Source organism: Colletotrichum jinshuiense, chromosome 1, assembly GCF_051148585.1.
Source record: "Colletotrichum jinshuiense chromosome 1, complete sequence".
Classification (NCBI taxonomy): domain Eukaryota; kingdom Fungi; phylum Ascomycota; class Sordariomycetes; order Glomerellales; family Glomerellaceae; genus Colletotrichum; species Colletotrichum jinshuiense.
In genome coordinates, this window is record NC_139302.1 from 4,843,501 (window position 1) to 4,863,536 (window position 20,036).

General features: G+C 54.1%; 8 protein-coding genes across 8 annotated transcripts; 3 read left to right on the plus strand and 5 right to left on the minus strand.

Annotated features, from left to right (window-relative positions):
• Window positions 1–19: 19 nt before the first annotated feature.
• On the minus strand, window positions 20–688 carry EsH8_I_001260 (uncharacterized protein; the record flags this gene model as incomplete). Its single annotated transcript, XM_083268673.1, has 1 exon — window positions 20–688. The coding sequence occupies one exon, from the start codon at window positions 686–688 to the stop codon at window positions 20–22; it is 669 nt and encodes a 222-aa protein (XP_083119111.1).
• A 2,361-nt stretch (window positions 689–3,049) lies between these two features.
• On the minus strand, window positions 3,050–3,415 carry EsH8_I_001261 (succinate dehydrogenase assembly factor 1; the record flags this gene model as incomplete). The annotated part of the gene is made up of 3 exons (XM_083268674.1): window positions 3,050–3,176; window positions 3,237–3,268; window positions 3,323–3,415. 3 exons carry the CDS (start codon window positions 3,413–3,415, stop codon window positions 3,050–3,052), a joined length of 252 nt encoding a protein of 83 aa, XP_083119112.1.
• Window positions 3,416–3,987: 572 nt separating this feature from the next.
• EsH8_I_001262 (fumarylacetoacetate hydrolase family protein) lies at window positions 3,988–5,125 on the plus strand (the record flags this gene model as incomplete). Its single annotated transcript, XM_083268675.1, has 6 exons — window positions 3,988–4,002; window positions 4,055–4,294; window positions 4,353–4,388; window positions 4,439–4,783; window positions 4,838–4,938; window positions 4,993–5,125. 6 exons carry the CDS (start codon window positions 3,988–3,990, stop codon window positions 5,123–5,125), a joined length of 870 nt encoding a protein of 289 aa, XP_083119113.1.
• A 2,216-nt stretch (window positions 5,126–7,341) lies between these two features.
• Window positions 7,342–9,587, plus strand: EsH8_I_001263 (E3 ubiquitin-protein ligase; the record flags this gene model as incomplete). The annotated part of the gene is made up of 2 exons (XM_083268676.1): window positions 7,342–8,081; window positions 8,132–9,587. 2 exons carry the CDS (start codon window positions 7,342–7,344, stop codon window positions 9,585–9,587), a joined length of 2,196 nt encoding a protein of 731 aa, XP_083119114.1.
• Window positions 9,588–9,658: 71 nt separating this feature from the next.
• Window positions 9,659–11,563, minus strand: EsH8_I_001264 (uncharacterized protein; the record flags this gene model as incomplete). Its single annotated transcript, XM_083268677.1, has 3 exons — window positions 9,659–9,664; window positions 10,133–10,594; window positions 10,661–11,563. The coding sequence occupies 3 exons, from the start codon at window positions 11,561–11,563 to the stop codon at window positions 9,659–9,661; spliced, it is 1,371 nt and encodes a 456-aa protein (XP_083119115.1).
• Window positions 11,564–12,365: 802 nt separating this feature from the next.
• EsH8_I_001265 (uncharacterized protein) lies at window positions 12,366–13,859 on the minus strand (the record flags this gene model as incomplete). The annotated part of the gene is made up of 2 exons (XM_083268678.1): window positions 12,366–12,626; window positions 12,687–13,859. 2 exons carry the CDS (start codon window positions 13,857–13,859, stop codon window positions 12,366–12,368), a joined length of 1,434 nt encoding a protein of 477 aa, XP_083119116.1.
• An 857-nt stretch (window positions 13,860–14,716) lies between these two features.
• On the plus strand, window positions 14,717–16,547 carry EsH8_I_001266 (dolichyl-P-Glc:Man(9)GlcNAc(2)-PP-dolichol alpha-1,3-glucosyltransferase; the record flags this gene model as incomplete). Its single annotated transcript, XM_083268679.1, has 2 exons — window positions 14,717–14,957; window positions 15,016–16,547. The coding sequence occupies 2 exons, from the start codon at window positions 14,717–14,719 to the stop codon at window positions 16,545–16,547; spliced, it is 1,773 nt and encodes a 590-aa protein (XP_083119117.1).
• A 324-nt stretch (window positions 16,548–16,871) lies between these two features.
• Window positions 16,872–19,807, minus strand: EsH8_I_001267 (snoRNA-binding rRNA-processing protein DIP2; the record flags this gene model as incomplete). The annotated part of the gene is made up of 2 exons (XM_083268680.1): window positions 16,872–19,731; window positions 19,791–19,807. The coding sequence occupies 2 exons, from the start codon at window positions 19,805–19,807 to the stop codon at window positions 16,872–16,874; spliced, it is 2,877 nt and encodes a 958-aa protein (XP_083119118.1).
• Window positions 19,808–20,036: the final 229 nt, after the last annotated feature.

Consider the following 20,036-nt stretch of genomic DNA (forward strand, 5'->3'; position numbering starts at 1 on the left):
GTAATGTATTCCGCGCATCTTACCTCTGCGCCCTTGCCTCTCTGGCAGCTTTAGACTGCCGAATTTGCGCCTTAAGCTTCCTTGATTCGGCTCGCCTTCTCCTTGCGCGCTCCTTGCTTGGATCGGGTTGTTCTTCTTCGCCAAGCGTTTCGAAGGCTCTCAAGTCTGCCAAAAAGCGACGAATACGGACGCCAGTCTTTTGCCGGATCCAAGCATCCACCTCCTCGTCACACGCCGCAGATATGGCGATATGAAGACCACGCAGTACATCCCTGTCATCTATGTCTCGGTCATCATGCTCCTTAGGAACGGGTCCATCACTGTATTTAGGGGTCCCCGTTGCCTGTTCAGATGGTTCCGCAGGCGGCTGGATATTTTCTTTGCTGACGAGGTGTGGAACAGGTTCATCGTGCCTGGCTTCCGGATGAGTAGTGACGTCAGCTTTGCCTTGTCCTACCAAGCTTTCTCGGATAATAGGTTCGCTCTCGGCATCCTTGGATCCTTTTCTTTCCATCTCCTGAGAGGCAGCCTCCATTGCCTTCTCAAGTGACGAGGAGCTGCTCAAGGTCAGCTTCCACGTAGACGGCAGATCAGCATTTGGTGTGACAGTCCCATGGGTCGTTATGGCCGTTCGTTCTTTGCAATCCACCTCTAGAATCTTGGGAGGCTCTGGCAAGCTTTGAAACATCCTCCCAGAATACAAGGTGGGTGGGTGGTTGACCTGCATATGCGTGCTTTGTTGGTTTGCCTTTTCTTTGGCCTTCCGTTCAGGTTGTCTAACGGATATCCTGAGAGGTTTGTTCACAGTTGCCTGCAGTTTCTTCGCTTCTGATTGGGCTCGTCCTTCAGTAGACTGAGCAGGAGGGGGGGTATTTTCATCCGATGCAGATATAACGACGGGTTCTACGGGCCTGTGTATTGTAGAAGAGTTTGGGAGTGATAGTTTCATCCCTTGGGGTAGGGGAGCTTCGTACTCTATAAATACGTCCTTATGGGACGGCTTTCGAAGTCCTTTAGGGGCTGCAGACTCGGTGATTGGTGGCTTGGACGGCTTGGTTGAAGACTTGAGACGACCTTGAGCTTTGGGTGGTATTGGTGGCTTCTCTTCCTCTGGCACTTTAGGCGGCCTCTTCAAGTTCTTGCTTTTTGGACTTGGGGTGTCAAAGTCCTCGTGGGCTGGAATGACCTCACGAGCCGGCCGATACGTTGACGGACGCTGCGCTGTATTGCCATGCCACGTCTTTGCCCGATAGTCTCGAGATTCTTGCTCATCTTCGAATGTCAGTAAAGATACAACCCCAAGGAGAAATGCACTCACCCCAGCAATGGAGTCCGTCGACCTTTTGTGTATAAACCGGTTGCCACTTGGCTAGGATCTTGTTTGGCGTGTCGATGGTTGTAGGTGTCGGAATATGAGGCGCACGACTAACGTTTGCCTCACTTGATTGGTCCCTTGCGTTTGGAAAGCAAGGCAGATTGCAGCATTTTGAAGGAGAGCTGTCTTTCTTGGTCGGCACCTCATCAATGAATGCGAGATCCCATTCATCTCGTTGCGTAAAGGTAATCTGGGTTCCCGAACTCGAAGAATTAGAGGAGCTCGTTGAATGACTCCTCAAGCCATTAAGTTGATGGTGGCCTTGGTGGCCTTGTCGTTTCGGCTCCTTGATTTGAGTCCTAGTTGAACTTGAGAGCTGGTCATCTGATGTGGCCTCTGGCTTGGCAGTCTCCAATAACTTTCTCTTTGGCGCTGACCTTTGTTGCTGTTGTGCAGATGTTACTGCAAGACCGGCAGCTTGGAACTGGTCCTGATACGGAAGAAGTGCTGTCACTGTATGGAACGACACTACCGATTCTGGCGTCGGGGTAGAGACTGGCAACTTTCCCGCAGCCTCCCTACGTTCAGCATAAATCTCCAGTTGTCTGGCAAACCGGCTCACTACTCGACGACGACTCGAAGTCCTGGACGGTGGTTGGGGAACGTCCAAAGATGGTTTTGATGACCTTTCAAGTGGGGATACAAGAGAAGATACTCGGCTCTGCTGTGAAAGACTCCGGCGAACAGCATCCTATAGCTGTGGGTCGGCAACTCCGAAGCGTTTTTCGTGGGACGCCACCAATTCGCGATGACGGAATGTGTAGCCAGGATCCCCCATGGCTAACAGCGGGAATTCTCGGTGTTTGGACGGGCTGCCAACAGTCGTTGGGCGTCGAACACGAGTACGAGGGGGCTTAGGCCGGCTTGGAGACACGGAAGAGCCTGCGACTGGCCTGGTATATGCGTTGCGAGCCTTGTTTGGTCGGCTAGGCTCAGTAACCTCGGGCTGACGACGAGCGGAAACGCTGCGTGGTTTCGACGAACTAGGACCTCCTTGTACGGAATGGTCCATTGCGATATACCAAACTGGCGGCGTCATTTGAATCGACCGCGTGCTGAGCTGTCGGAGACTTGGTGCCAGGGGCCGAAGGGCATCCGACGCTACGATGTTGCGAAGCCTTTCCAGCTCTTGCTCCTGAGCGAGTGAGGCAGCGAGTGAGGTTGGGTGAGATCGGCTTGCTCTTCCGGCAGATGCAGGAGTTGCGCGAGGACGGGAAACCTTGCCCGAGGGAAGCCTGACTCTGCTGGCGCGCTTGGTATGAGCAACCTTACGCTGCTGGCGACGAAGGCTCTCCACAGACTGGCTTATCGGCTTGCGGAAGACGTCCTCGGCTGCTTTATGGGCCAAACTTGGCTCGGGTTCCGGAATGGATGGCGAACAAGGCGAAATACAATTACAGTCTCGAAAGACTTTGTCGCAATCAAGCATTGTCCATGTCCGACGGGATTATTGATTAGAATTGAATCCAAAGAAGATTTGAGATGGTATCATGTGGTCTAGGTAACAAATCGAGGCATAGGAGAGACATGTAGTGGTACAGAGGGGAGGTGGCGCTGTTCCATGCATTTGGCCTTGGATAGCCAGCCCGAGGTCATGCTTTCCCGATAACACATGAAGGTGTTGGACGGAAGGGCTTAGAGAGCCAGTGACATTGGTGTCGTTTCGGAGCTTCCTCATCGACTGACATCTTTGATGCTGGGTGAAGAGTACGTTTCGAGCTGGCGCCTGCCCTTCCGAAGCAAGTGCTCTACCACGGAAAAGTCGCGCTTGTCAACGGCTATGTACCTGTCGAACTCGGTCCTGGTGCATCTGTCAGTGCATTGTTACTGGGCATGCCAAATGCTGAACAATATAGCTTGCCTGGCGAAAGATCTGAAGTGAGGTTGCGCATTCTGCAATAGAGTCATTAGCTCCCACGTGCCTCAAAAAAGCCCTGAAGATCTTACCTCTGGTTTCTTGCGGATTTCCCGAAGACATTGCCGGTAGAGTGCCAAAACATCTCTTTGAAGGCCGGACAGGCCACGTCTTGCTACTGCCATAGTGGGTATGAACTCAGCGTTGGACAGTGTCTCTTCAATGGCCCATTTAGTGAATTGTATACACTCCAAAGCTCAAGTCGTTGATGTCAGGGAATGAGCTCCATCGCTCAGCCACGTGGCTTGGGCCAATGAGGAAAGTGGCATCCGGGTTTCCCGGTCCTGTGGATGACTCAGCGACCACTGATCAACAAAGCTTTCGAATTTATGGGGACCTATCCCAAAATGGTTCGCAGCTGCCGGGGTCTCATCGCGCAATGATGCCGATACATTAGCCGGGAGGTGCTGCCGGTCACGGCACTGATACTGCGTACGCAATGCTGTTCGGGCTGGCACATCTGACGCCGAGAACAAGCCGGGTTTAGCACATCGACCAGGGCTTTTGGGGGAGGTGTGGGGTCGACGGCTGGTAATCGGAGGCTGCGTGGGGTTGCTACAGCGTCCGTTCAGACACTTATCACATTCCGTCTTCAACAGTAGCTTCTCTCATCCATTGTAGAATATCGTGTAGCCTTCTTCTATATATAACTGTACCACTCGTTGTCGCTTAGCTTGTGCTACTTTCACCCGCGAATATGGCTTCATTTTCCGTGAGTGTCATGTCCGATTATAAACACCACTGTCCACTGATACTTGGTACAGAGACTAGTCCGCTTCCTTGCTCGGGACGGCAAAACATACTACGGCGACGCCATTCTCCCCAGCGGCATCACTGATATTGCCAAAGCAAGGCAAGCACGGATCGTGACGGGCGACATCTTTGGCAGACACGATGTCACGGAAAATGTTGCCGACATCCGACTCCTGCTGTCCCCTCTGGCCCCTGAGCATGTCAAGACAGTGCGATGCCTCGGTCTCAACTATGCCAACCACGCCAAGGAGGTCAGCATCCATGCGCAAGAGCGTCACTATACAAAGCATAATAGCTGACAGCTTGCAGTCAAACATGGCCATACCCAAGTTTCCAGTTCTCTTTGTAAGTGCTTATCGCCGGCGTGAGCCGCGACCACATGCTGATCTGGCCAGTACAAACCGGTGACCTCCCTTGCCGGTCCAACAGATCCCATTCCCGTGCACCCGATCGCGCAGACGGGCAGCACTTTGGACTACGAATGTGAGCTGGTCATCGTCATCGGCAAGGCCGCTTCCGACGTGCCCGAAGACGAGGCCCTCAACTACGTCTTGGGCTATGCCGTTGGCAACGATGTGTCACACCGCGATTGGCAACTGCAACGCGGCGGTGGCCAGTGGTCCCTCGGCAAGGGCTTCGACGGCTGGGCGCCGTTCGGTCCCGGTATCGTGACCAGCAAGGTCGTCAAGGACCCGCAGAACCTTAAGATTTTTACCAAGGTCAACGGAGAGACCGTCCAGGTGAGTGGAGTATCGCAGCTACAGGTCGTGAGCGGAGGGCTAACAGAAAAGCAGAACAACAACACCAAGGACATGATCTTTGGCATCAAGAAGACGATTGCCTTCCTGAGCCAAGGCACTACCCTGCTCCCGGGAGATGTCATTTTCACTGGAACGTAAGTAGATCAACCGTGACTTCTACTTCATGCCGGTTCTAACAGTGCGCGCAGCCCTGAGGGCGTCGGCATGGGACGCAAACCCCAGTTGTGGCTAAAGGATGGAGACGTTGTAGAAGTCGGCCTCGAGAAAGTGGGTTCGTGCATCAACAAAGTCGAGTTTAGCAAGGTGAAGTCGAAAATCTGAGAGCAAACCATTGGGTCAGATAGCGGGGGTTCAAATAACTGGAGATTTTGGTCAATTGAACAATGGCAGATAATGCCGCTTGAGATGGAAATGGACAGTTTGTTTGGAGGCTGTGAGGCGATGCCGGCCATGTTTCGCGACCTAACAAACAACATATTCGCACTTGGACCATTCAGCATGCCTGGATGCCCCAGCTGTAGTCTTGTTTTGTTTCCTCATCGGACAGGGCGAGGAGGCTGGTCGGTCACGTAGTTATTGGCCCATCCATTACCAGCCCATCGGTATCAGTTTCGCGCAGGCAGTAATGACGCTACGAACCACTTGTTAGATGTTTCGCAGGGATTTCGGTCATTTGAAGTCTAGCTGTAGAAGGTGCCGTGATGCCCCCAATTTCCCCAGCCAGACCCTTCTCTAGAGGCCAAGGGGTTTTTTTCCAATTGAATATTGATCGCATGGATGCCAAAACGAAACAGAAGAATAAAAAGGAGAGGGAGAGCCCCAGAATAAAGTCTCTGGATAAATTAAGCAAAATGGCAAAAGATATCCGCTTGTGCATCCGCCGGTAATCGAAACCGGGTCCCCAGCTAACTCCTTGAATGGAAGGCTGGGATGATAACCACTACACTACAGATGCGGATTTGTTCTTATAGTGGTGGCTGCGAAAGTAACCTATGACTTGATTGACCCTGAAAAGTGGGACGCACTTTGTTTGTAGGCTAGCTTAGCTTAGCCAAGCCAGCTGGCGGTCTCAGGGTCGCCGGTTGCTTTCGGCTGGCTTCTTTGTGCTATGTCACCTCAATCATGAGTACAGGGCAGATGGCCATCACTTTAACTGTGCCACGAGGGATTTACGCCAGGGACCCCATGGAACCGGTCTTGGCGGCTGGCAATGAGTACCTCCCGCTTGTCCAGTTGCTTCTCATGGACCTTCAAAGCACTCAAAGATCTGTGTCCTCGATTACTACAGTCTGAAGCAAGTTGACAGCTATTGTTGGGTATCTTTCTATGTGCCTCGAAGGTGGTTACTAGGTAAGGAACACACATGGAGAAGAAATAAATTTAAGAAAACGCATGGCGAATGGATGGCGAGGATGATGTTGGAGAAAGCAGGTAGAACAAAAAAGCCGCTTGCCGTCCGTCCTATTAAGGCTGCCTGCCACCCGTGTAAGGGCTGTTTCTCGGATTATGAAGTATCCCGTGTTTCGGTACTGAGGAGTTATCACGTATCCCCTTCACAGCTGATGCTGATGCCGAGCTCTCTACACGTCGGCCTGAACGCTGCCTCAAGCTTAAAGTCCTGCACACGCCCAAGCCTCCTCCGTGCATATTCACTCGGGCTCCAGTATCATTCAGACTACGGCATCGTCACATTGGGAGGCAAGAACACCACACCCATCGAATCCTCGTATGGTGCCTGGACCAATGAGGCGTTCATATAGTAGGGTACGGCATGGGCTGTACAAGTGTCAACACCAGTAAGCGTAGATGTCAACAAATGGAAGATCCTCAAACGGAAAGAGATTGAGCTCGCTGTTTTAGCGTAGAACCGCAGGCACCGCCATGAGTGGGTGACGCCCACCCAAACGATCCCTTCGGTGACCAACTGCAGTTGTGACAGACCTGCACAGCCCGCGCGCTAAAGAGCCAATACCCAAGCTCCGCCCCACTGTTCAAGTCCTGGCACCTGTTCGCCTCAAAGTGCCGTTCCCAACCTTCTACAGGGCCTTCCATTTCATCCCCCCCCCACCACAGCACCAGGACTCAGCGCATGCATGAGCGTGATGCAGTCTGCCTCGGTCATTGGTTCAATCAGTGACTCAGTCGCTCTCTCACACCAAGAGCACACTAATACCGTTTTTGGCTCTGTGGCATGTCGTCCCCCATGCTGTCCAGACACCAGCCGGGGCAGATTCAGCCCTGGGCGGTGGTGTGAGAGTGCCTCGTTGTTGTCATGGGGGCCGCAAGAGCCGCCATCGCTTCTTAGCATCTTGGCCCTCGATTCGCTCGTCCATTGCAGAATTCCGAGGATACCTGTCTCGGCGTCCATTGTATATTTAGCTCTCTCCCGTTTTATTATAACAGCCCCAGACGGCATCTTCGCTGTGATGGCCTTGGCTCACATTATACCTCTCTCTCACTTAGTCTCCTTTTATAGCCGGTAATTGGAGTATTCCTTCGTCTTTCTCATGTCTACGACTACAATAATTATCACCAAGATGGAAGCGGCAGCGTCTGTACCTTCCCGCCTGGAGGACTACGTAGGGTTTTATGGTGACCCTTTTGTGACTCTCCGGGATTTTGATGAGGAGGTAAACCCTTTGAAAGTCGACAAAGAACAGAGAGAGTCAAGTCCTGTCAGGGAACCCGAATCTCAACCTCAACCTGAGACGGACGCCGTCGAGGTGGATAGTGACGTTGACTGGACAAAATATAACCCCCCGGCTGCCATCAAAACAGCGCCGAATATCACCAGCGAGATCCTGCTCGACGTCTTGCAGACCTCCATCGACAATATACAAGCAAGGGTTGCCGAAGAAAACCAGCGCCGGCAGCTCGAGGAGGCCGAGAGGCTACGAAAAGCGGCAGAAGACGCTGCCAAAGAAGCAGACGGCAAGGGCAAAGAGCCGTACCTCCCCATCATCATTGTCCCGGATGAACCTGAGCCCTCGGTCTCCCCTCCAGAGGGCGATGATCAGAATCTAAAACTGTTTCCGGGGCTGACGGGTAACGGCTGGGGGAGCCCAGCCGCCGGCCTCATCGTCTTGCCCATCCAGCCCAAGAAAAAGAGCCGGTTTGCTTTGACAAGGATTCTACATAAAATAGGCGAAAGAGAGGGTGCGAAGCAGCAATCCTCCAGAAATCTGTTTCGCTTCGGCGGGAACTCGAGCAAGACGAGCATAGAAGCGCCATCTGAAGATAACCCTGCAAGTAACATGGCTAAAAAGACAGCCTCTGTGTAAGTCTCTTTGCTCCAATTAACTATCATAACCTAACAGTAAGCCCCAGCGAGTGCGTGTCATGTTTGGATGATTTCAACCCCAAAGAGATGGTGAAAGTCAGTTGCCACAGCTACTGCCGCGACTGCTTCGAGCGCCTCATCGCGACAGCAGTCCAGAATGAACAGCAGTGGCCCCCCAAGTGCTGCCTCAATGATATCCCCTTCCGTACCATCTTGCGCTACGTCTCCAAAGACCTAGGAAAGACTTACAAGGAGCGCTCCGACGAGTGGAAAATCCCCGTCAGTGACCGTCTCTACTGTAACCAGCCGGACTGCAGCCTTTGGATTAAGCCTGACCAGGTAAACCCGGGTCTCAGCATCGCCCGTTGCACGAGCGGCCACTGGAGCTGCACTATCTGCCGCGGGCCCCAACACGAGAACTCGGACTGCCCCCAGGACCGCGACATGATACTTACCAACGCCCTTGCCGAGGAGGAGGGCTGGCAACACTGTTCCAAGTGCCAGGCTTTAGTCGAGCACCGGGAGGCATGCCAGCACATGACCTGTCGCTGCGGGCATCAGTTTTGCTACGTTTGCGGTCAGCGCTGGAGGACATGCTCTTGCACCATGGACCAGCTCAACACGCTCAAAACTGGTGCCGCTGTAAGGCGGCAGCAGAGAATGCAGAGGGAAGCTGAGGCCGAGGCCGAGCTGCGCGATGCCCTGCGGCAGATAGAGGAGTTTGAACGCGAGGAGGCGCTCAAGGCGGAGTTATTGAGACAAGAGATGGAGAGACTAGAGGAGGAGCGCAGGCAGCGGGAGCTGGAGGAACGCGTGCGCCTGGAGAGCCTGCGGCGCCACGAGGTGGAGCTGAAGTACCAAGAACTGCGGGAGACGCTCGACCAGATACACGATCTGCAGGAGGTCCTGGTACGGTACCAGCACGATAAAGAAAAGGAGATTGCGTCGCACGATGCATCAACTGCAACGACTGAGCTCGAAGCAAAGCAAGAAGCAGAGCAGCTAGAACTTGTTGAAACGGTTGGGCGGAAGCTAGCTGCCAAGGAGAAGGCTCTCTCCCACGAATATGGCTTCCGGGTCCTGGAGGAAAAGAAGGCCGAAGACGTCTACCTCCAGCAGCTGGAGAGCTTCTTTGCCGATAAGAAGGCAAGCGAGGCGCGCGTTGAGGAGCTCATGCGAGACTTTCGCAAGAAGATGGATAAGGGCTGGCGGGCGTGGGGGGCATGGAGGAACGAGGAGATGGCGCGGTACAAGGTCAAGGTGGAAGAGGAACGGACGATTCGGGAGGAGGTCATGTATAGCGTCAGAAAGCGACATGAGGAGGGCCTGGATGAGGCGCAGAAGGAGCTTACCAAGAGGCAGGCTGCTGAGTTGCGGTGGGTAGCGTTGGTGATTGCCGAAAGGGCGCGGGTGTTGGCTGAGCGGGAGAGTGCAGAGTTGGAGGATGGGGCAGAAAGCTTCTTCGGTTCTAGTGACGAGGATGAGACGGCGCAGAATAGTTGACAGTGGGATGGCGGCCAATCCTGGCTGGCTCTGGTCGCCATGCTCTTCATAACTCTCAATCTAGCTAGATATTACGCCTGGGAATAGTAACAAAACCCTCTTGTTTTGCACGAGACCCAGCCTGCATGCAACTCCTCGGCTCCATTACTCCACAATTACAATTCCTTTTCCCATGAAGATTGGATAGGGCAGAGTGGCCCATTTCCCCACGAATTGCTACAAAACGCGTTCACAGAGACATCGCGCCAGCCTTTGTGACAAGGAACTCATCTAAAGGCGTATTTCTCACAGTCAAATCCCCATTTACGTCGTTTCCAGGGGGTATGGGTGTGTCTGACACCAAGCAAACCGTATTCTAGTATCCGTCAGTCACATGTATTCAGCGCATAAAGCAACTCGAGGAGGTGAGAAAACGACAGAGGAGTCAAACCCACCATTCCAAGTACACCAGCCTCCAACTGCTCAAGCATCCTCCATAGTCGATCGGAGTTCTTCGTGAATACGTATCCTGCCAGTCCAATTGGAGTGTCATTTGCCCTTCTTACCACCTCATCCTCGGTATCGAACACGTATAGCCCCAGTACCGGCGCAAACACCTCCTCCCGACACATCAACATGCTATCCGTCATCCCTACTAATACAGTCGGCGACATGAAGTACCCGTCATCCAGCTCTCGCCTTCCGGTCCCAAGCAGCTTAACGGCTCCCTTATCATCGGCGTCCTTGCAGAGCGCTTCTGCCTTGTACAGCCCACGTATGGTTGTCAACGGACCTAACGTTGTCTCCTCTACCATCCCATGTCCCAGCTTCAACTTCCTCGCCTCTGCCACGAGCAGTTTCGCAAACGCTACATACACTCGCCTCTGCACGTAACACCGATTCGGTGCGACGCAGGCTTGCCCGGCGTGCCGCCACTTCAGCGCCGTGAGATCTCGAGCCGTTTGCTCCAGGTCCGCATCGTCGAAGACGATGAAGGGGCAGTTCCCGCCCAGGTCCAGTGACAAACGCTTTAAGCCCCGTGTGCAAGCCGCTGCGACTTGTTTCCCTACGCGTGCGCTCCCCGTAAAGCTTACAGCTTTCACAAGGGGATGCCTGCACAGCGCTTCAGATACGACCGGGGTGTTTCCCAGACTCGTCGTCAGGACGTTGAGGACGCCGGCGGGAAAGCCTGCGCGGTCTGCTAGGCAGGCGAGCGCGAGCGCCGTTAGAGGTGTTTCGGAGGAAGGCTTGACGATGACGGTGCAGCCGGCCGCTAATGCCGCTGCGGATTTTCGGAGAGCAATGGCGAGGGGAAAACTCCATGGCACCAGAGCGAGGACAACGCCGACGGGTTGCTTGAGGAAAGCACCCCGTTTTTTCGGGAAAGTACCCGGGGCGGGGGCAGCGTTGTCAGATGTCGGGGACGGGATGGGAAAAGCTGGTGGCGGCAACGGAAAGGAGGCAGTGGGTTCAATACTCTCGGCTTCAGTGGCAAACCAGCGGACAAGGCTAGCACCGTAATCCACCTCGGCGAGGGCTTCGGTCTGAGGCTTCCCCGTCTCGTGGACCAGAATCTTGGCCAGATCGAGGCGACTGGACAGGATGAGGTGGTGCCAGGAGGTTAGCAGGCGAGCGCGCTCGCGGGGTGAGCAGGACGTCGAAAAGCCCTGGAAAGCGGCGAATGAAGACTTGACGGTTGGGCCGACGTCTTCTTTTGTGGCGTCCGGGCACGTCGCCCAGATACGACCGGTACCCGGGTCGAGGACAGCAAAGCGTTCCTTGCTACGAGAGGGGATCCATTCGCCATGGACGTGGCAGTCGCGGCGGAGCAGGTCGATGTCCGTAAGCTTGAAGGGAAGCGGAAGTGCAGGCGAAGGGGGAGATAGGCTGCGGATGACGATGGTACTGCTGCTTCTTTCGGCTGTTAGCGCGGAAGGGGAGGTGCTGGTCGTGGTGGTGATACTGGCGGCGGCGGGATATGTCAACGTGGTGGACATGGTTGGAGAGAAAGAAACCCTTCGTTGCTGCGGGTAGTCTTCCCGACTGGGGTGGGCAACTGAATTCTTCCGCATCGAACGCCCTTGTGAAAGAAAAGGTCGGGACACCTGCGATATGGGCGGGCAAGAGAAGAAGTCGTGAGTTGTGACACCACCTAGGCAGGTGGTAATATGGCAAAGCTGACAGGCCGCCTTGAGGCGATGCAAGGAGAATTTCTCCTCTCCCCTCACGCCGTCATCTCGAAGACCGACTAATCCTATGAAGGGATCCGAGGTCGAAGTAAATCAGCTAAGCAAGGAGCTGTCTTGTTTTAAGCTCAGCCCCTAGGGCGTCATCTGAAGCTTGAAGTCAGTGGTGTCGCAAATGCTCTTTCAATAACCTATCCCTGGCCGAATAAAAGGGCCCGAGCTCCGTGCTGTAGCCTTCCCCTCTTTGACAGAGCCCGAGACGGGCCGCCCCGGATTTGCAGTTATCTACGACACCTCAACGTATTCGGTATAAGTGTTCCTCGGGCCGTTGTGGAGGAGACCGGTTTCATCCGAGGATGGCGAACAGGAGGTTGACACTGGTTCGGTTCTCAATCTTGGAAAGGGGAAAAGTGCATGGAGAGTGACAGAATCGGATGATGGGAGTCCTGAGCGTTCATAAATAAGGTTCAGCCGGACCTAACTGTCGGGGCTGCGAAAATCAGCTAGATAAATCAAAACCGTTATATATTTCCAGTAAACCTTCTAACCATGTCCCATCATGGCAACCTTTCTAACAGTCCTAAAACAAGGGAACAGATGCTCGCTACAACACCTAGTAGTAGGACGTGCTTCCGCTCCTGTACTCCGGTCTGGCTTCGGGAAAGCCCCCGGGCGGTCCTGCATGACCCTTCGCTTCGTCATCTGAGCTTAGGGCGTCTCCAAAATCGTCACTTCTCTCTGGCGGCGCACGCATGGCGTCCAGGATGCTGCGATCCAGTGTCGGCGGCTGGTATGACTTCAGAGTGTGAATCTCACGGCCAGATGGCATCTGGGCCAGTAAGGGGCCGATCGGAGGAATAATCTGAACATTCATCTACGGAATGACTTGAGTGAGTTTTTGGTCTGGGAGCGTGGGAGCGAGGGAAAAAATTACCGTGTCGTTAAGCTTGTGCCACTTCCCTTCGAGGAACTCAAGCACCCTCGTCTCCTCGCCCTTCCCGCCGTCCGCACCCCATGTGGTCTCCTTTTCAACCTTCCGCTCCTCACGCTTTTCAGTCCATTCTTTCTTGAAGCGACTAAGTCCGGAGCCCTTGGTTGAATGCCTGGACTCAAGGCCTAGTTCCTGGAGCCCAGCCTGTAGCCAGGCAATGGCTGTGCCAACTTGCCCGCCAATCTCAGCGTCAATGCCAAAAAAACGGCAAGCCTTTGCGCGACATGTCCTCCGAAGATCCTCCAGATAGCGTATTAACCCCTCATTGATTTTGTTGGAGCCCCGCCCCGCAGCTTGGCAAAGTGAGGAGGCCTGGGCGGCGTGCTCAGCAGCTGCAAGGCAGAGGCGAGCAAATAGGTGAGCGCGGACCTTGGGGATCTCGGGGGCCTTGTACATCCACTCGCGATCGTTTTTGTTGCGGTCCTGAGCGACAATTGCCGGGTAGGGGTCATCTTTCAGGACGGCGAGGAGGGTTGCCTCGGCGAGAGCGAGGGAAGACATGGCTCGCAGGGTCGAGGGGGAAACATCGCTGCAGGGCGGTGCTATCTGGATCCTCTCTGCCCGTGAAGCTATGTAATCGTGTATTGAAGCAGCATCCAATAGATATTTTGTTGCTGTTTGGATGGCAGCTGTGCGCTGCTGAGTATCCAACGTGGCCTGGGTTGTGACGTATAACGGGTGTAAAGCGGCCCGAGCAACCAGGGTATAGGAGTTGGCTATGGTTGAAAGAGTGAAGGCAATCTCATGGTCTATGGATTGAACCTTCACCCTCGGTTTCTCCCTGCCCGGCACCGCATTATCTGAAAGCGTAGGCCTCCATTCAATAGACGGCGGTGACTTGGTGTTGAGGCTGATAAAGTCACCAGACTGAGAGTTTGGGTTGAGACCTGCGTCGATTGCCAGGATATAGGGAATGTAACCATCAAGAGCCCCGATGACACTGGCTATGTGAGACGACTGCGATGTAGGAGGCAGTCTCTTATGTTTCTTGAGGGCATCTCTCACAACACCGCGATATGTGCTGGAACTGAGGGGCAGTGAAGGGTGAGTGTCGCTGGTGAAGCTAGATGAGAATGAGAAGGCCGAGGTCGTCGGAAGGACGAAGGGGAAAGGCATAGTTGAGTAGGACCGATCAGCGGTTGAGAAGAAAATACAGATGGCAAGTCGAGTACAATGGTATGTATAACATTCAACGACCATCCACTAACATGGAAAGTTGCCAGTGAAACGGCACCACCCTGTGACGTTGGTTGTCCCGGGTTAGCCAATTGAGGTTAGCTTTCGACCCCAGACTGAGTCACGTGGTTTTGATGCTGGCATTCCCCAGGTTGGGAAGGACTAATTTAGGAGCTGGGCTCTGGTGTCCTACTTGTTAAGAAGCTCTAACTTTTTTTTAAATTTTTTTTTAAAAAAAATCCCCAAAAAAAATCCAGAACCAGAGCCCTTAGTGTTCGGTTATTTAAGACTTCTATGCGGGCGAGGCTGCTCAGTTGCGCCCGAGAGCATGGGGAATGTCCGATTGTACTAAGATTCAGGTACAAAGGTAGGTGATCGCATTGTCAGCGTGTTGGCGGGGGTAAGAGACGGGCGTCATAAGTGAATAAATTTTTTATAATGAATCGAGAGTGCTGGAGGTAATTTATGGATCTCCTCTCACTAACAGTGCGTAGAGTTGTTTTTCATCGATGGGTGGGATAATGAAGTCTTGAACAAGGGAATGGTTAGTGGCAGGTAGGTACCTGCCGATCTGTGCCTGCTTTTAGCGGTCGGGATGTGGGGTCCTCACAGGTCAATGCACCAGCTGTCCGTTCAAGCGCGACGTGCACTCTTGAGTTTCAACGGCGAACCTTCCGCTGTCACCAGGAGCTCGACAAAGCCAATTCTCAGCCTCCCCTGGCGACCTGACGTGACGAAGCCTCCCGGCACCTCATGCCGCATATTGCAAACCAATCCGACACTGACCAACCCCAACCATGACCGGTCCATCTCCCCATAAGCCCCGGCGCAGGGGCAAGAAGACCGGCAGCAGCACCGCCAGTGCTGGCGCAGAGAGTCAGCCTTCCAAGAAGGAGGCACTTGTCAAGGTGCCTATCTTCCCTCTGGCTTCGTTCCTGTGGCCTGCACGAGGCTCCGTGTCACAATGGGAGGTTTTGCCCCTGATCCTTATGGTTGTTGGTCTGTTCAGATGGGCAGCTGGCCTTTGGGGTTACTCTGGTAAACGCACTCTCCAATATCTCTCTCTGGCCCATACTAACCGGTTTACTCGTGGCAGGTTTTCAGAAGCCCCCCATGTTCGGAGACTACGAGGCGCAAAGACACTGGATGGAGGTCACGACACAGATTCCCGTCTCTCAGTGGTATTTCCATGACCTCCAGTGGTGGGGCCTCGATTACCCGCCCTTGACAGCATACCACAGCTGGCTCTGCGGCAAGATTGGGTCCCTCATTGACCCGACCTGGTTCGAGCTGTATACCTCACGAGGATCCGATGACCCGACTCTCAAGATATTCATGCGCGCCACCGTCATTGTCTCTGAATACCTAATATACATACCCGCCGCTGTCATCTTTGTTCGACGCTACTCCAGACACAACGGTGTGCCGACATGGACTGCTTGGATGGCGCTTGTCGCGATCCTGCTGCAACCCGCCACGATTCTCATCGACCACGTCCACTTCCAATACAATACCGTCATGCTCGGTCTTGTGCTGGCGAGCATGTCAAGCATGCTGGCTGGTCGCTACCTCTGGTCGGCAGTGTTCTTTGTGGCGGCTCTCGGCTTCAAGCAGATGGCTCTCTACTATGCCTTCTCCGTATTTTCCTTCCTTCTAGGAAGCTGCGTCTTCCCCCTCAGACCTGGTCGCTTTCTCGGCATTGCGCTGGCAACTGTTGCCGCCTTTGCTTTACTGATTCTGCCCCTGGTTCTGGGCACTCTTTACGACGCCCACCGAGGCATTGACGCGCGACCTGATTATGATGGACCGCCACCTCCCCTACCCTTGTTTCCCTGGTTGACCGAGATCCTCGACACCAATGCGATCTACTACCCGGTTGTCGAGCAACTCGTGCAGATGGTTCACCGCATCTTCCCCTTTGCTCGCGGTCTCTTCGAAGACAAGGTTGCCAATTTCTGGTGTGCCCTCAACGTTGTCATCAAGCTCTACAAATATCCCGCCGACCTTCTCCAGCGAGGCGCGCTTTTGGCCACTATGGCCACTATCATCCCGCCAAATCTCATCCTCTTTTTCCGCCCACGCAAATCACTTCTGCCTCTCGCGTTTGCGACAACGGCGTGGGGTTTTTTCCTCTTTAGCTACCAGGTACACGAGAAGAGCGTTTTGCTCCCTCTCATGCCCATGACATTGCTTCTCGCTGGAAAACAGGGACTGTCAAAAGATGTGCGGGCTTGGGTCGGGTTTGCCAACATTCTTGGTGTCTGGACAATGTTTCCCCTTCTCAAGCGGGTGGATCTCAGCGTTCCCTATGCTGTCCTGACCTTGCTTTGGGCCTATCTTCTTGGTCTGCCGCCAACGTCACTGAGCGCATACTTCCAGGAGGATCAGGGTGGCCTGCGCCAATGGGCGACATTTCTTCTCCACGGCGCGTTTTATTTTGCCATGGCAGCCTGGCACGTGGCAGAGAGAGGCGTTACGCCACCCACGGGCAAGCCTGATCTCTGGGTTGTCGTGAACGTGGGCATTGGAGCAGTGGGCTTCGGCATTTGTTATCTCTGGTGTTTGGTGCAATTGGTTGTGCAGAGTGACATCAGGGGGGGCGTGAAAAACAAGGCAAAGAGCCAGTAGATAAGAAAGTAGCCAGCAATGGCTGTGTAAATAACAATGACTCCCGGGTAGAGAGTCCATGTAACAATACGGATCCAAGATGAGCATCGGAAAAGCAATGTTTTGTGTAGCAGATTGGGGTGAGAAGTACATAAAACCACTTTTAAAAACCGAAGCAATGCTATTCTACCACCTAGCGATGCACCTTAAAATCTAGGAAGAACAGATAGAAAACAGGGAATCTCATGATTACCGACACCGCCCAGCCACCTTCCTTTTTTTCTTTTCTTTCTTCCCTACTTCTTCCCCTTATCCTTCAGGGTAGACTTTCTCCGCTTGTACGGATTACGAAACCTGGACGAACGCCCTCTTTTTGACAGCCCGGCTCTCGTCGCCATCGTCCCAGTTCTCATCGACATAGTCCTTGACGCTTCTCTCTTGGATCTGCATGCCTACGACCTTGAGCGCAGCAATGTTAAAGCCCATCTCATCCTTTTGGCGCTTGAGCGCGCCGCGCAGGTTGGCACGAATGCCGTCGAGCATGGTGCGCATGGTACGGCTAGCAACGATCTGGCGGTGGTGCGTCTTGAGCATGAAGAAGAGAATGCGACAGGTCAGCGGGATGTGCATGGAGCGCTGGGCAAAGATGTTGAGGAAGGTGAAGAGCATGGGCACCGTGGCGAACGGGAGCACGAGCAGCGCGTCGTGTAGCGCCGAAGCCTTGATGCGGCTCAGTACGCTCATGACGTACGCCTCGGCAGTGATATTGCCGAGGGCAAGGAAGATTGGATTGCGCTGGGGAGGGGGCGCGTGGGGATTCGACTTCTTCGCATCTTCCCACTCCTTCAGGAGGTTGAGGTCGGCGATGCCGATCTCGAGGGCCTCGGCGATGCGCTCACCGGCCATGAGGGTCTCGACGGTCTGCTTGGAAGCGGCGCCAACCTCACCGTCCTGGTCCTCAGCGTCCGGGTCGCGCTCGAGCGAGGTGGTGAGGGTCTTTTCGTAGAGCTCCTCGATTTCCTTTTCGCGCTCCTCCTCGAGGAAGATTTGCTCATCAGTCTCGTTCCAAACGCGAACAGACTTGTCGTGGCCTGCGGTAACAAGGAAGTTGCCGGTGTGGCCGACGGCCATGGCCCAAACCTCGCCATGGTGGCCGTCGAGGCGCTGGATCTGCTCAAACTTGTCACCGTCCCAGTACTTGATGCAGCGGTCCTTGGAACTGCTGAAGAAGTGGTGGCCATTGCCGTCCGAGTTGTGGGGAACGAAAGCCACCTGCAGGATGGAATCCTGGTGGCCGAAGAGAGCTTTGTGGCAGTCGCCGAAATCAAGGCCCCATATCCTGATGTTCTTGTCGGCGGAGCTGGTAACGATGAGTTTGCTGTCGTATGAAATGTCCATGCTAAGGACGGGAAGCTTGTGGCCGTAGAGGTTGAGGTAGAGCTTGAGACTGTCGGTGAAAAAAACCTTGACTGTGTTGTCGAGGAGAGAGACGGCGATGTACTTGGCGTCAGGAGAGTATCTGACGCAGAGGATGTCATCAGATACCTTGAGTGTTCTTGACTGAACGAGCTTCAACTTTGGTGTGGTGCGGGTAGTGCCCAGAACCTCCTCCTGAACGATCCGGAAGTCCCAGAATTTGGCCGACTTGTCCGCGCTACCCGATGCCACGGATCTGCCGTCCGGGTGAACTTGTAACGACCAGATGGCACCCTCATGAGCGGAGACGCTGTCGAGGAGGCTCGCAGAGGCAACATCGAAGAGCTCAAGTTCTCCAGTCTTGGTTCCGACCACAACCACCTTGTCTCCGGGGAGGAACGCACAGCACAGGGCATAGCCGCACTCAAATGTCCGAATACACGTCTGGGTCTTGATGTTCCAAATCTTAAGACTTCCGTTGGCGGCTGTGGCCAGCATCTTGTCATCGGAGCTGAGCGACACGGCGCGAATGTCTGTTCTGTGTCCTGGAAGTTCAACAGCAAGAGACCGCGTGTATTCAGGCGCCTCTTCCTTCTTCGTTTTGGATCCTTCTTTTGTGGGGATGTTGTAGTACTCGAGCTGGTTGTTCGTCGTTCCGGCCAGCAAGTGAACTTCTTTGCTGCCGCTGTTGACAGCCCAGTCGACCGAACGCACCTTGCCGCCTGTCCGGACTATTACGTACTGGACGAAGTAGTCACTGGCGTCGGCCGCGGACAGGTCCTCTGCCTGATCATCGCCCTCACCATCACCCTCTCCCTTCCCTTCCTTGCCTGCCTTTTCGCGTCTTCTCCTCCTCTTTCTGGCCAGTGACTTCTTGACTTCCGCTTCCGATCTGATGCGCCATACCTCCACGGCCTTTTCTGTACCATGGACTGCGAAGTAATCGCGGCGCGGGTGGAAGACCACTTCAATGGCCTTGTCTTTGTGTTGACGGAACAATGTCCCCCTGTCGTGCAAGAATTTCGTGGATTGCGGCGCATCAACCTGTCCCTTCAAGGTTGCAAGTCCTGTCGTGTCCAAAAACCACACCTTGAGCTCTCCGTCGTTTCCGGCCGTGATGCACCCGCTGTAGTCGGGTGAGAGTCCCAGCGCCCAGCACTCGCCATTCGTTTGAGCGATGTGCGTCTCGATGCAATGTCTCGAGGACAAGTCCCAGAGCTTGATCAACGAGTCTTTGCCGGTCGTAAGGAGGTAGCCCTCGGCCGAGGTATCGTTATCCAACATCATTGCCTGAGTATCTTCGTCATCTTCGACCTGGCTTTCCGGCTCAACAAACTGCAGTCCAGTGATTTGATCCTTGTGTCCTCTCAGCTTGAACTGGCCGACCTCAGCAACGAGATCCCAGATGATGACGTCGGTGTCCTTGGAGCCGCTGGCAAGTCGCACGCCCGACTTGTCGAAAGCCAGTGTCGTAATCGCCGACTTGTGTCCGTTAAAGTTGACAATTACTGTTGCAATCTTGCTATCCCAGAGCCGAATGCTTCCGTCTTCGTATCCAACCGCGAAGACATCTTTATCGACCTTGCTCTGTGCAACTGCAGTGACGGGCGCGTTGTTTCTCTCGTCTCTCCACCGGCTCAGAAGCTCGCCCTTCTTAATATCCCAACACAAAACATCCTCGTTCGCAGCTACAACTGCCTGGCCCGCGCCGGCTCTGGCTTGGGGCGCCCAGACGAGATTCGATGTGTTGGATGCGACAATGCCGAAAGACTTGCTGTGCTCATACTTTCTAAAAAAAACAACAGGGTTAGCCGTTCCAATTTCACTATGAGGCTTTGATTGACCTACAAGTATGACTTGACCATTTTTGCGGATTTTTTTGGGCGCCAACAGCCTTCTGTTAATGGCTAATTGCTATGCGACGGGTAAAGACCCTTCAAAATCTCAATCTCCCACCTTTCCTCGAATCTTTTTCTTATCGCGAACGATAAGAAAGAGTGGGTATAGTCACGTGCCGACAAGCTACGTACCTCCGCATGAGCATCGCAGCCGCGAAGCTCCGACAGCGACCTCCACGTCAGGCCCCACTGTGAG